The sequence below is a fragment of the Vombatus ursinus genome, unplaced genomic scaffold, assembly GCF_900497805.2.
Source record: "Vombatus ursinus unplaced genomic scaffold, bare-nosed wombat genome assembly UNPS02014864.1, whole genome shotgun sequence".
In the NCBI taxonomy this organism is placed as follows: Eukaryota; Metazoa; Chordata; class Mammalia; order Diprotodontia; family Vombatidae; genus Vombatus; species Vombatus ursinus.
The window spans coordinates 5,205,624-5,221,357 of NW_020954642.1; the positions used below are offsets into that span (position 1 = coordinate 5,205,624).

The window sequence follows — 15,734 nt, forward strand, 5'->3', positions numbered from 1 at the left end:
ATAAATGAGATCTGGAAAAAGTGACATGGAATCCTAATTGTGAACAAAATAAAGTAAAAACTTACATAGTAGTGCCCAGAGTTGTCCCAGGGTAGAGTCCAAGTTTCCCCATGGTAGGAAATGGGGATAATGACCAAAGCAGAAGCAGCATGGTATGTAGGGGTCAGAAAGTGGCACGAAGACCTCGTTCCAGGCAAGATAAGACAAAAATTCACCTATCAGAGCCCAGAATTGCAGCAGTAGATTCCAAGGTTCTGGAGAAATTAGAGATATAGTTTTTCTCTTTGAACTGTTAAAATAAATAAAAACCTCTTGTTAATTGCTAAAACAGAAGAAGCCTCAGGTCCAAAAGGGGAACCTGGAATGAGCCAGAGTGCAATAACAGTTTACGAAGATTAAAGAAATCATTGTCTGAGAAGAAGTTTGCAAGCTAGAGCAGAAAGGCGAGGTTCTCAGCTGCTCAAAGAGGAGCGGGCAAAGGGTAAGGTAATTATACAGATTTGAGGTACTTATACTAAGTAGGGGTTAAGGGAGAAACAATAGATCAGAAAGTCAGTAAAGTGGGAGTTTAGGGAGAATACATCTGTAAACACAATAAATCAGAAAGCATGATAGAGATAAGTCAGAAAGCAAGATGTTTGCTGTTCTTTCTGACCTGGTCAAGACTGGGTTCAGCAATTGCAGGCATCTCCGGGTTCAGCTAAAGTTTATTTGCAAAGGATCACTGGTATGTCAAGCAGCACTGGACATTAAATGGTTGACTATGTTGTCTAGAACAATGCTTTACACACAAGAGTACATTAGAATCATGTAGTCCCAGAGTTCATCTAGTCTAACTACTCCTGAAACAGAAATTCCCCTCTACAAAATTTCCAATAAATGTTCATCTAGTTTCTTTTTGAAGACCTCTAGTTAAAAAGGAACTCTCTACCTCACGAGGCTGGCCTTTGCTCTTTTTGGTAGGTCTATGAGCGTTTCATGAACAAATGACAAATAAAAAAAAAAACAAATAAAGATGTGGTCTTCTGCCTTGAACTGTCAGAAAGCTCAATGATATCAGGACCTAGGCAAGAACAAGATAACCAAAATGCTTCAAAATAAAATAAGATGGAGACAAAACAAAAAGGTGGAAGGCTATTGGATATGACAAAGGAAGGAAGGAAAGAAGGAAGGATAGAAGGATAGAAGGAAGGAAGATGCCAAAGACACTGCCAACGACTGAGTACAGTTGGTGAAACCATATAAGCCTCTGGGGAAAATGTTCCCATTAAGTAATCAACCTGTACGAATTTTTGTCTTTCTTTCCTTCACACAAGGGAAAGAAATTAAAGATTCACTAACAACTTCTAAATATTGTTATAATCTGCTGAGAGGATAACCCTTAAAACTCATCAGAACATAAAGCACTTTTCAGAACTGTTAAGAAGCTGTTTTACATTTTGCCTCAGCTTGGTACTATATGAGTAATTTGTAGCACAAATCTGTGGGTAAAATAGGAAGGTTTGAACTGCTCCTTCTCCTTGTCAGTGGCCAAACTCTCTGAAACAGAAACTTCCCCTGACACCATCTGGCCCCCCACTGGACACAGAACCCCCAGACCTTAGGAACTCACAAGATTGCCTCCAATCCTGCACATACCTATTTAAGAATTTATTTTTCTTCAGACCAAGAAAGGACAAACTCACAAGGCATAACCAAAATCTAAGTCCAGGCTTGCTTAGACAGGACATCTGCTTTAGCTGTCAAGCATTCATAGCTATGTGGATGTGGGTGGAAAAAATGATAATTTCCCCTTTCCCATCCAACTCTTAAGAAGCAATTCAAAACAGTCTTGATACAATTTGTAACCAGAAAAGAAAAGAGAGGTCAAGTCAATAAGTATTTATTATTTATTTTTTTCTTGTTGTGTTCGTCCTTTATTCTCAAAGAGGACCAATGACCTCCGGAAGATGACATCTTGACTTGCAAGTGACTTGGATTTAAGTAAAGCAGAACTCTGCAAAGTCATCAGCCTCAATCTCTCCTCCAGAGTCATTAGAGTTCAGTGGCAAGATATAAGTCAGGATGACTGGCAGTGGCCCCATTTATTATATTAGGGGCATTAAGTGCTGGGGTTACAAAGAAAGGAGAAAGAAAAATCAATCTTTCCTCTCAAGGAATTAACTACCTAATCAGGGAGACAGCATGCAAACAATGATGAATGGACAAGATATATCTCAGAGGGAAGGCAATACCACGATGGAATATCAGGAAAGTCTTTTTGCAAGAAGTGCAAAGAAGTTAGTTGAGACTTGAAGGAAGCCTGGGAAGCCAGGAGGCTCATATGAGGGGGAAAAGCATTCCAGGCATGGGGAAAAGACAGTGAAAATGCAATCAGGAAATGGAATCACGGAACAACAAGAAGGTCAGTGTCAAAGGACCCTAGAGTATGTAAGGGTAGTATGATAGAAGAGGCCTGGAAATGTAGGAAGGGTCCAGGTTTTGAAGGGCTTTTCAAAGCAAAATGGAGGATTTGTAATAGTTCCAAGTGGTGATAGGGAGCCACCAGAATTTATTGGGTAGGGGAAAATGATATAAGATAGCCAGACCTGCACTTTAGGAAGATTGCTTCGGCAGCTGAGTAGAAGCTGGAGTAAAGAGTCTGGAGGCAGGAGAACAACCAGAAGTCTATTATACAATAGTCCAGGTATCAGATGATGAGGCTATGCACTAGGGTCGTGACAGTGTCTGTTTGGGTCTCTCATTTCCAAAATAGCACTCATAACAGAGTTACTACAGGTAGTTTCATAAATTTGCCATAAGCAATCAACCCAAAATGCTGGGGATGTTCCTTGCTTTTTTTTTTTTCTATCATAAGGATAACAATGAAATATATGGTCTGTCCACCAGGTAGTGTCTAATTGCACCATATTGCCAGTCCATCTTCTTTTTCACTAATAAATTTATTTGATGACTTCTTTTACTGTGGATTCACTGTTTACAGTGTACCTCCCCATTAAAAGAACTCCAACTCGAACTATTTAAACAAATTTTGATTCCAAAAAATTGAGAACCAGATAAAGTAAAGGACTCAGGTTCACTCCTCCATCACTTAGGGACTTTGTGACTTATTGCTCCTAGGCCAGTCCTACTCCTCAGCAGGTGTTCCTTCCACTGGACTCTCCTGTAGTCCAACTTTCTGCCTCATCAGTTTGCTGTCAGCCTTTCTACTCTCTGGGCTCCTCTAGTTTTATGTATTCAGCCCAGGTTTCATTCAGGCACTCCTCCTCCAAATGCTTACTTCATACATATGTAGAACCTAAGGATCAACCCTCGCTTGCAAAGTATATTCCCAAGACAAAACTACCCAGGTTTAAGGTACTCATTGGGTTTATAGCCACTCAAATCTGTAGCTCACAATCATCCACTAATGTGTTTACTTATTGAGCATAGGACACAATTTTAAACAGAAGCATTTAATGAAATAGAATAGTAATGAAAATAGAAATAAAAAATTTTCCCCATAAACCTGGAGTAAATTCTTGCATCTGTAGGAACAATGGATACATAGTAATCATAATTATAATGATTATTATGATGATGATAGCTAGTATTTATCTAGTTTGATCATAAAGGGAACAAGTTAGAGACACTGAACTCATGTAGTTCCTACTTTATGTAGGAATACACACATAGGTGACACATTTTCTCAGGTTACTCATATAAAGGAACACACATGTGACTATAAAATATGAATGGAGGAGCAACCCATGCCTCTAATGTAAGGATAACAATGTGTTCCAATCATGTCTCCTCAATGATCCTGCCCAACTTGGTCCCTGATGATCTTATATGGCATGTAGTCAGTCTTTTCCAGGTGTGTACTCTCTGCTCAGCACAGTCTATGTGATCTCTATCGTTTAATGCTCCCGATTGGTATTATATGACTGCTATTCATCATTGCTCCTGTGGTCCTGTGGTAACTGCTAGGTGTTGTAGAAATCTCTGCTTGTAGTTTCTGGATTCAGCTATCATATTCTGCTAGGGTATTGTTTTCCTCATAAGAGGATGAGTGGATTTTGCCATGGCTTTTCCGGTGGCTTTTTTCTTTTTCTGTTTTCCCAGCTACAATTCTTTTAGAAAGGAAAAGTCCTAACACATCCAGTCATTGAATTGAGTAGAAAATAATTCTTTCTAGGGAAAATCCTTTTCCGGATTTGTAAGACTGATTTGTAAGTTCTATACACTTATCAGAAGGGGGTGAGAATTCTAGTAAAAAAAACTATGTGTATCTAATTGATATCATATTTCTCGCCTTCTTAAGGGATGGGAGAGGGATGGGAAGGAGAGGGAGAATTTGTAACTCAAATTTTTAAAAACTGAATGTTAAAAAAATTTTTACATGTACTTGGAAAATAAGTAAGAATATAGACATAAAAAAGAAAAAAAAGTTATTTTAGGGGGAAGACTGTGGAGTCAGAAAATTTTTCTTAAGACTAATGTAACCCTTGTGACAGAGGCTTTACTATAACAAGAAAAACCTGGATATACATTGGGTCCTCAAAAAAATCTCAGCTCATCTGTCCTCATTCGGGTGTAATTCCCTGGTACTCCCAAAAGGGAATTTGTGGAGGTGACACAACAGCTCACACATCTCACTAATGTAACTCATTTGCTTCTACCCAGTTGGCCAACCCTTCCCAAGACCTGCCTTAGAAAGGGGTTCCCACAGAGGGAAAAGGCTCAGGTTCACTCCTCCATCACTTAGGGACTTTGTGACTTACTGCTCCTAGGCCAGTCCTACTCCTCTGCAGTTGTTCCTTCCACTGAACTCTCCTGTAGTCCAGCTTTCTGCGTCATCGGTTTGCTGTCAGCCTTTCTACTCTCTGGGCTCCTCTAGTTATATATTCAGTCCAGATTTCATTCAGGCACTCCTCCTGCAGATGCTTACTACTGTGGCTCCTTCTTTCAATGGTTCCACCTTCTAGTTATTTATTCCTGGACTCCTGATTGTTCACAAGCTTTTTTATTATGTCCTACCTTTCCAAATTTCTTACACTTGACTCCTTGCTATTATCCAGCAACACCGGCCCATCATTCCTTCAATACAATGCTCCATCTCCCTTCCCTATACATTTATACCAGCTGTGCCCCATGCCTGGAATGCTCTCCCTCCTCACAGATCCTCTTATTTGCCTCCACTTCCTTCAAGATTCTCTAATCTCACCTTCTGCAGGGGGCCTTTCCCTCCGGAGATCATCTCTCATATGCTCTGTACATAACTTGTATAAGCCTAGTTATATTCATTACATCTGTCTCCCTCATTAGAAAATAAATTCTTTGAGGGCAGTCTATTTTTGCCTTTCCCTCTTTGTGTTCCTAGCCCACTATCTGACATGTAATAAGCTTTTAATAAATGCCTATTAACAATTATTATCAGTATGGCTTTGCTGCTTCTGCTTCCCTTTATCGTCCAGGGACTTGTGAGGGCGCTTGAGGGTTTATTTTTTCAGAAGGGTCAGAAAGCTCGACATTCTTGTTAATAAAAACAATAGCAAGCACTTATGCACCATGTTAAGGTATTCCAAGCGTTTTACAAATATTGTCTCATTTGATCCTCACAACAACCCTGGGAAGCAGGTGCTGTTTTTAGTCCCATGTTCCAGATGAGGAAACTGAGGCAGAAACAGGGTAAGTGACTTGCTCAGGGTCACAAAGTCTTTTTTAGTGTCTGAGCTCAAATGTGCGCCCAGGTCTTCAGTTGACTCCAAGTCCAGCACTCTGTTCACTGCTCTACCTAGCTTACTCTAGCTCCTCCCTCACGTCAGGAGAAAACTACTGCCAGGAAGGTTACAGTAGCAGTCGGCTGCCAAAGGAAATTCTCTGATCTCTCCCTCACTCAGTCTCCCGACCTTCTGTTTCTGGTCCCAGATCAGACAAGGGCAGAAGAGGTCCGCCGGAAGTTGGGACTGGACTCTTTGAAAAGGGCCGGGCGGGGAAAGAAGGCGGGGCAGAAAGCGTCTCCTGACTGGCGGAGAGTTCCGACCGCGTTACTTAGTATCCCTCTCCTTGCCGCTCCCCTCCAGCCCCGCCCCCCACTCCACTGAGAAAAGCAAAATAACCGAGTTCACAGCTCAAAGCTAACACAAGCAGAGCTGAGAAGCCACCCCTTGGGTCGCAATGGCGGGGAGAAGATATTGCTATGAAATCAGTTAGAGACGTTGGAAAACAAGCACCCGGAAAATATGGAAAGGGTGATTCTGGGAATTGTAGTTCTAAGGCTTCCTGTGCCTAACCACACCCCCATCCCCAGGGGGCCGAGCACGAGGAGGATGCGCGCGCAGTTTCGTAGGTCCCAAGGATGCTTCGCTCCTGGACCCGCTCTGTTTTCAGTCAAACTTGGATCCTATACACAGGCATCGGGTAAGTACAGCTCGGGGCGTCTGACCCTAGCTCTCTGCGGGCCCCATCATTCCAGCCAGGTCGGGATCAGCGAGAAGCTGGAGTACACCCGCCGCGGGGAGCTGGGCTTGTGGGCTTTGCCCCAGGAGCTCACAGAGCGTCAGCCAAGACCTTGGTGGGCGGGCCGGGAGGGGGAGGGGCCGAAAGTCCTGGTGGAGTGAGTTTATTGTCGGGCGGGCTCACCCTCTACGTTCCCCTCCCGCTCCCCATCTCCCTGTTGTTCGCCCCAGGGTCTGGGATGTGAATAGGCACCCCCATCCCCTTTCAGAGGAAGGCAATGTTGCGGGGAGGGGCTTTCGAGGAAGGTTGCAGATGGTATAGAAATAGAACTGGGCTCCGGATTCAGGACCTAGGGCAGGGACTGTGTTTGGTTTCTTTGTATGCCCTGAACTTCGCGTGCTGCCTGGCTTCAGTAAGCGTGATTGGCCGATTGAACTGAGAAAGTCTCTGTGTTTCTCTTTACCTCCGTATGTTTGTGCATTGGTCACGAAGGGGGTAAGCTGGCTCTCCAAAAAACTTTCTAAGTTTAATCTGCATTGTTAATATTTTCTCCATCCATTTCCTACAAATAACAAAACAACAGATAACAAAACAGCAAATTAGATCCTGATTTTGTAGCATTTGCTGATTCCAGAGGCATAAATACTTACACTAAAATTTTAACAAAGCTTCTATGTGGCAGGCCTTGTGCTGGGCTCTGGGATACAAAGAAAAGAAAAAAAAACGCCCAGGCCTGCTTTCAAGGAGCTCAAAGTCTAAAGGGTTGTAAATTAGACTACTATAGTTTTATATGCTACTCTTGTGGACCATTTATGTGTCCAGTACCTCTCCACAATTTTTGCATGGCTCTGGAGTCAGGCTGTATCGTTGAGACTATTGGGTTCCTCCTGCTCACAATGATCAATCTCCACCCACAATGATCAATCTCCACCCACAGTGCCCCTTAGAAGAACTTGAAGCTGCTTAACCCAAGTGAAGGGGATTGGCTCCCTGCTGGAAATTCGGATTTGAAATTCATGGGGAGAATCTCCTATAAAAACCACTAAACAAGGTGATGGCTACTGTCTTAAGCCCTCAACTCATGACTCTACATGAACAAGACTGGATCCTGAAAATTAATGTACCTTGGAGGGAAGATACAATCTTAGGAAGAGATAAATCAGCCCCTGAAGCTGCTCGACAGAGTTTTAGGTGGTATCAATACTCAGAATCCGCTGGACCCCAAGAAGCCCTCATGCAACTCAGAGAACTCTGCTTTCAGTGGCTAAGGCCAGAGATTCACACAAAGGAAGAAATCCTGGAGCTGCTGGTGTTAGAACAATTTCTAACCATCCTTCCTGGAGATATCAGGATTTGGGTAAAGTCTCAGCATCCCACAGATAGCAAAGAGGTAGTGAATCTGCTGGAGGACTTGATCCAAGCAGCTGAGGAGAGAGGTGAGAATTACAGAAAGATGATGGGAATGGAGGTAAGAGGATGAAATAGGCACTTGAAATTAGGAATCCATGACATAAATAGGAAAAAAGTTTCCGGGAATTTGGAATTCCAGTGTGGGATCAAGGGATCATGTTATCAAGTCCATTGTTTCCTTCAAGGTTCACTGTGGGTAGTAGTATGTGGTATTTTGCCATATGGGTAAGACCATTATCAATTGAGACTCCTTTTTTGAGTACTGGGTTTTTGATTTTGCTTTCTTTTTGGAGGGTATAAGGTGGGATAAAGTAGGGGAAGTAGAAGGAATAGCCAAACTATCAAATTATTCTATTTCTGAAGTAGATTCATGCCATCTCTCCATAAAGAAGTGACTGAAATTTAGACTTGAGAATAATGTGTTACATATTTAAGGTAAGAGGTGTAGTGTAGTGGGAAACATACTGAGTTATGATCAGAAATTTAGGCCTGAGTCCAAGCTTTGACCCTTTTTAGAAGTGTGATCTTGAGTGAGTAACTTTACTTTAGGCCCCAGTTTGCTTATCTGCAAAGTGAGGGGGTTAGACCAGATTGCCTTTGGCATCACTTTTAACTCTTAATCTCTATTATCTGTAATCTTTTCTATAGTTTATTCTCAGCCAAATTAGGATTAGAAATCTAGTCTTCTGACTCCTACCATCTTCTCTTTTCACTAAAGGATAGTGAAAGTTATAATATATAGTTATAATAGTTATATGTATATATATATATATATATATAACTATATATAATATATAGTTATAATAGTGAAGTTAAGATCATCTAGATATTTGTAGATACTGCTTTCTCTATGAGAGTTACAAATTATTTCCTTACATGTCAAATAAGATAAGGCTCCTGTCTTTTCATAGTTCAAAGGGATCTTAGAAGTCACCTAACATGTTAGCTGAACAGGAATCTGGATGCTGTATGACCCTGGGCAAGTCACTTAACCTTTTTCTATCTCAGTTTCCCCAACTGTAAAATGAGACTAATAATAGTATCTATCTCACATGGTTGTTGTGAGGATCAAATGATATAATATTTGCCGAGCTCTCAGCATAGTGCCTTGCACATAGTAGGTGCTTAAATACTAATTCCATCCCCCTACTATAAAAACCTTTCATTGAAAACTTCCAGTGAGAGTGCCTCCTGGGGCAGATCATTCTACCTTGGACAGGTCTCTGATCATTAGGAAGTTTTCTTTTAAATCAAACCTAAATCTACCTTGCCACAATTTCTACTGCTTTCCTTTTAGACCAATGGAATGTAGGGTTACCATCACTTTTAAGAATATATTCTAGAGTTTAGTCAGGGAAAGACATCAAGCTCAGTGAAATAGAAATGATAGGAACTTTAGGAGGAAGTGAATACTCCATATTAGAATTTGTAATAGAGCAAGAAGAAAGCTAAGTTTCTGATAATATCAAAGATTTTGGAAAATTAGCTTTCGAGGAGTTCAGAAAGGACAGATAGGATCCTAGGGATGGGCCCAAAGGTCTACAGGGAAGTTGACCCAAGAAGGGTGGATAGCTTTCAAGGATAAAATTGTTATATTACTAAGGTAAGTTATTCTGATGAAGAAGAAAAAGGGAAACTGTCTACAAAGATTATAGATGCATAGAGAACCCATCAACCAACTTAGAGTGTTAAAAAAAAACACATCAAGAAGATGGAAGGAAGTGCAGGTTATGGAGGATGGAAACAAAAGGTCACTGTCCTGCAAGAATAGTGTCAGGAATGCTTAAAGATCAGTTTGTTCTGGGACTTTCAGTGAATGCTAAGGACAGCTCAAGGGGCTTTTTAAAATATTGGGGCAAGGGAAACATCAAAGAAATGGTGGAACCAGTGTTCAAGTTAGATGGGGTAACAATAATGGATGCTGGGACAGGATGAAACTATTTAATTCTTATTTTGCTAATTTTCTCTATCAAGGAGAATGATCTTCAGACTGAGAGGAATAGAACAAAGATGGTCAACAAGTTAAAACTGAAGATTAATAGAAGAGATGATAGGAGAACACCTAGATACTCTCAGTGAGTTCAGTTCATTTGAGCTAAATGTCTCTATCTTTGCACACCTAAAAGAACTGGCTGGTGTGATTGCTTAGCTCCTTTTAATAGTCTTTGAAAAACCATGGAGAATTGGAGAGGTCCAGAGGACTAAAAAGAGGCTGATGTGATGATTCACTAAAAAGAGAAGGTGGGGGCCTGCAAACTAGAGGCTGGCAAGTTTGACTTCAATTCCTGGCATACTAGAATGGATTATTAAAAGGTTGATTTGTGAACATTCACAAAGGGAGTGGTGATCATATGTTTGTTTGTTTTTGTTTGTTTTTTTTTTTGGTTTGTTTGTTTTTTATCAAGGCTAGATGTTTTTAGACTAACCTCGTTTCCTTTTTTAACAGGGTTACTAGACTGGTAGATGAGGATAATGCTGTAGACATATTGCTAGAATTCAACAAAGTATTTGACATAGTCTTTCATTTAATCTTTTAGAAAATATGGTAATACGTGGACTTGATGATGGTGTAGGTAGAGAAATTTGGAACTGTTTGAATGATGAGACCTAAAAAAGTAGCCATTGATGGGTCAATGTTAGGTTGGTGAGAGTTCTCCAGTAGACTCTGTTGTTCTTGTTGCTATGCTATTTAAAATGTTAATCTGTGACTCTTCTAAAAAACAAAATGGCATACTTATCAAATTCACAGATGACATGAGGCTGAGGGAAGAAATAAGTAATTTAGATCCCATGTTCAGAATTTCAAAAGATGTTTACACATTGGCATTGTTGGCTTAACCTAAAAAGATTAAATTTAATGGAGGTTAATGTAAAATTGTATACTTCGGTTTTAAAAAGTCACTTGCAAATGTGCCAGACAGGAAACATGGAGCTAGATAGTACTTAATGTCATGAAAAACTTGTTATTTTCATGGATTGAAAGTGCAGTTATGAGTCAACAATGTGTCAATGTGGCCAAGAACTAGGCCAATGTACCAAGAACTAGGGAGATAAGAATTCTACAGTGTATTATTAATTGTTTAATAGTATTAGTCTCATTTTCCCAGTGACACTATTAACCTCTTTGACCAAAAGATATTTCTCTTATGCCCCTCTGACGTGTCTGAAGTACTTAGCACATAAGAGGACAGGATGATTTAATGAATAAATATGTGAATTTGAGATGAGAGAAAGGAGAAAAGCACTCAACAAGTGGAATTGTTTCTTTTGAAGTCCATCATCATCAGAATGGCCCTGTCTCGTCTTCTGAGTTGCAAGATGATGGGAGGAAATGAGTCCACACCCTAAAAACAAAGATGGTATTTCAGAAAAAAGGAACTATCGGCACACCTGGCCACATCTCCTCAGTCTACATCTGCAGAATTGTGTTGTCCTCTGGCTGCCACATTTTAGCAAGGACTTTTGACAAGTGATAAGATATACCCAGAGCAAGGTTATTATTATGGTGAAAGAGACTGAGGACTATATCTATAAATATGGGTGAAAGGAATTTGGCATATTAGAAAGACTATGGTCAAAGACACGAAAACTGCCTTTAATTATTTGAAGAGCTCCTCTTGGAAGAAAGATTTGAAAAAAAGAATCAAAGTACATATGGGAAAAAGGCAAAATATATTTACCTGATATATGTAGTGATGACTGTTACATACGTATAATGTGGAAATTTGGGAGAAATCCCATTATTTCAATGGATAATATTTGAGGTATATGTAGAGAGTGCTGTTCCTCAGAATCTTTTGTGACTTTATGTATGAAGTCAAGACTCTGAGCAGCAATGTCCATGATCTCCTTTGTTGTCCTGGGAAGGGACTGGGTTACTTCATTTTTCCTGACTTTCCTCTCTGTAGGGAGTGTGTATGTCTATGTGTGCATGCTTGTGCACAGAGTTTGCATGTGCGTGCATGTGTGTGTATGCATGCATGTATTGTGCATACGCGTGCATATGCATGTGCTGGGCAGTCAACCAAGTAGTATGTGGGAATATATAGCTTGGTCTACCTGGGAATTGCAGGGTAAAATCAGTTTTCCTCATATTTCCTTTTCACTCCTCAGCTATTAACCCTCAGGACTCTAGCCTTCTTCAGGTAGATGCAGGAGAAGAAGAGATGATGGCTCCTGAACTCCTGACTTTGAGATCCCAGGTGTGTTGATATTTCCTTTTTTGTGAAATACCATTTTTGGTTTTAGGGTGTGGACTCATTTCCTCCCATTATCTTGCAACCCGGAACACAAGATAGGGCCATTCTGATGATGTTGGACTTCAAAAGAAATGATCCCCACTTGTCTAGTGCCTTTCTTCTTTTTCCCATATTTATTCATTAAGTCAACCTGTCCTCTTATGTGCTGGGTACTGTAAAAGATGCCAGAGGGGCATAAGAGAAATATCTTTTGGTTAAAGAGGCTAACAGTGTCACTGGGAAAATGAGACTAATATTATTAAACAATTAATAATATACTTAATCTTTTTAAGTTGCCAAAACTAGTTAGTTTAAAAAAAAAAAAAACCAAAAAGTAAGTTAAAGAAGGGAAAGACTAGATTGGGCAGGAGGGATATAGGACAGTAATTCTGCAACTTTATGAAGTGGTAGAGTCCTTTAAATAAAATTCAGCAGAAACTTTGTAGTAAAATATTTTAAAGTGATTTTAAAATTCTTACTGCTAATGGAATCTGATTATAAGAATTTTATAAGATTATAAGAGCACCAGTCAACAAACTCCCTCCAATGCTCCCCTCCAAAAGTATTTATGTAGAGTACCACAAAATCAGGCATATGGCAAATTTGTAATAGAACTCTTTTGAAACACTCAGAAGCCTAAAAGCTCCCAGAAATACTTAGATGTCCTGGTCAAATCCCCCACCTGTTCTCCCTTCTCCAGAACCATTTAAGGGGGAGGGTTTTGTGTGAACCAGAATGTGTTTGACATTTCGGGAGTCTGTGACATTCAAGGATGTGGCTGTGGATTTCACCCAGGAAGAGTGGGGGCAGTTGGAGTTAGATCAGAAGGACCTATACCTGGCTGTCATGCTGGAGAACTACAGGAACCTAGTTTTTCTGGGTAAGGATAGCTTCATCTTTTGACTCAGGATCTTCTCCTTGTAATGTCTTCATATCTTTTCTTACAACATATGAGGTGATTAACTAAAAGTTAGCAAAACTTGCAGCACACAGAGAAAATGTCTAATCCTTTTACAACCAAGAGAAAGGCTATATCTCCTTGTTTCCAGATGAAAAGCTTTGTTTAACATAACTGCAAATTAGCAGATTCATTCATTATGCTGTTTCCTAGGCTTCATCTAAGATATCATCCTCCAGGGTGATATCTCCCAAGTGTAAGTCCTAGAGCAAATTCCTACAAGTATTAGAAGCAGCTTCCATCTTCTTATCGGGAAAAGGGACAGATGAATTCACATGAACTCTATGACTCATTCCTCTACACTCTTTTGGAATGTTTTATAGAACTTTCCTACTTCAAGATCCCTTTGAACCATCTCCCAGGCTCTCCTTTTGGGTCCTGTCTTCAGGAGTTTGTAACTAGAAGTTGTATGCAGAAATGTTTTTTTTGTCCTCATGCCAAACAGTCATTTTTGCTTTTTTTTCCCACATGAGCAGGGCTTCCAGTTTCCAAACCAGAATTAATTTCCCATATGGATCAAGGGGAAGAGCCAGGAATCCTGGAGAGAGAAGTCTCAAAAGGTACTTGTTCAGGTGAATAAGTAAATGAGTGAAACCATGCGGAGGGCAGTCATTGCAAGTGAAAAGTCAGATAGTCCAGTTAGATTTTGAGCCCGAAGGTCTTCTCAAGATCTCTCAGTCCTGGGGGAAGAGGGTGAAATATAACCTTAGTAGCACACCTGTCCTCATGCATTCTCCAAGCTGAAATATATTCCTTTTCTTTAACCCTTGTACCTTTACTCTGAATCCTGTCCCTTGCCCTTTCCTATGCTTTTAGACATTTTATAGATTTAGAGTTAGGCAGGATATCAGAAGTCATCTAGTTCATACTTTTTACCCATGTTATTATTATCCATTCCTAGTTATATTGCCTTCTGGTCTGGGATTATGGTATGAATAATTTATTTTTTTTAACTTAAGACTTTTTAATGGCATATTAGGGTCACTCACTACAGCATTTAGAATGAGACCGTTCTGAGTTAAAGGAGTTTAAAAAGTGAGAAGACTTGATCAGTTTCTTCAACTCATTTCAATTCCTTTGGAGGTCTCTCCAAATGGTGATTATATGATAACCCAGTGTCCACTAGGGAAGAGAAAAAATAAGAACCACAAATACAAATTATGTATTAAAGGGTATACTATATACCCAGCAGAGTTGAGAGTGTGATACTCTGGGCTTCTGAATCTGTGTCCAGATTGGGGCAATGGTGTGGCCATTCTCAAGACTAGGACAGCTCCCTAATTCAAACCAGAAAACCTCAAAAAAGACAGACAAGGGCATTATTACATAATGCTAAAAGGAACTTTAAATAACCAATATATAGTGATCTTTACATTATGAGCACCAAACAGTTTCAGTAGTTAATTTCATAAAAGAAAGTTTGATAACACTAACAGCATAAATAACAGCCGTATGGCATCCTCTAAAGATGGTTTCCCAACTTTCTCTTTTGTATAACAGAAGTCCCATCTGTGACATTAATAGACATCAATCACCTCCTTTTCAGGGGTTTCGGGATGGTTATTGATGTGGAACGTGTTACTGCTGTCTCCTCTCCCAGATCTATGTTTTGGGATTTTTGAGCACAGTAATTGATTGAGGGTAATGAGACTATGCAATTAGAATGTTTCTCTCTTTCCTCAAGATTAGATATCAAAGGGAGTAAACTCTTTGAGAGTAGGGATAGTATCATTTTTTGTATTGGTGTTGCCAGTACCTAGCAGGCACTTAATAAATGCTCATTGATTCATATGATGTCAGGTGCTATGAGGCCATATGAGTCCAGATAGTTATTTATGCAGTTATTAGTGGGAAAAGATGAGGAGAACTCAGCTTGTTTTAAAGGTAAAAGGAAAAAACAACACAGGATACTAGCCAGTCGGTATAGCCATGAATCTACCAGGGAGTTCTGTATCATAAATTGTCTGGGTAGTGGTGAGAGAATGGCCCTGGGTAATTCTCTCAAGTGAGAGATCAAAGGTCCTTTGAGAGAGGTGCTTTAGGCTTTTCCCTTGAATTACAAATGCAAAAACTGTTTCCAATTCCAAGGAGGGGAGGGACTTGCAATATTTAAATCCTAAAAAGCCTTAAATGTTAATAAAATGTTTGTATACATGTATATATCATATGGCAAGCAATATTAATTCATTAATATTCTCTAGAGTTAAAAAAAAGTTAATACTTGTAGTTACAAAATTCTGAAAATCTAGAAAGGTCATAGAAACCAAAGCCAGACACTACAAAATATATTACAGCAGTCACAGTTTAACAGACTCTACAACAATGGCCAAATATGTAATCATTTTTATGCTAGTTCCCTGTACATTCCATAATTGTTCCAGTTAGTTTTCTCTAATAGCTAAGCTGTTATTTCCAATTTTTTAAATAAGTAATTCAGAGATGTAATTGCTTGTTAATTTTTTTGGTGATATTTTGATAATGGCAAACTGAAGTTTCTTCCTATTACTAGATATTTGGCTATTTATGCTTATTGTGTTATTAACCTTCCTTTTATGAAGTTAATAAAGTTATGAAGTTAAGAAGCTTTGTTTGGTGCTTATAACTTAAAGCTTATTATTATTATTTAAAGTTCCTTTTAGCATTATGTAATAATGCCCTGGTCTGTCTGTCTTAAAGTTTTCTGGTTT

General features: G+C 39.6%; 1 protein-coding gene across 1 annotated transcript in view; it reads left to right on the plus strand.

Moving 5' to 3' along the window:
- Positions 1-6,328: 6,328 nt before the first annotated feature.
- Positions 6,329-15,734, plus strand: part of LOC114027887 (zinc finger protein 11-like) — a 53,050-nt gene continuing 43,644 nt past the window's right edge. The window contains exons 1-5 of the mRNA XM_027842062.1: positions 6,329-6,402; positions 7,379-7,877; positions 11,965-12,053; positions 12,861-12,969; positions 13,524-13,619. Of these exons, the coding sequence (XP_027697863.1) occupies positions 7,496-7,877; positions 11,965-12,053; positions 12,861-12,969; positions 13,524-13,619 (676 nt within the window). The 5' untranslated portion in view covers positions 6,329-6,402; positions 7,379-7,495. The remainder of the gene's footprint in view (positions 6,403-7,378; positions 7,878-11,964; positions 12,054-12,860; positions 12,970-13,523; positions 13,620-15,734) is intronic.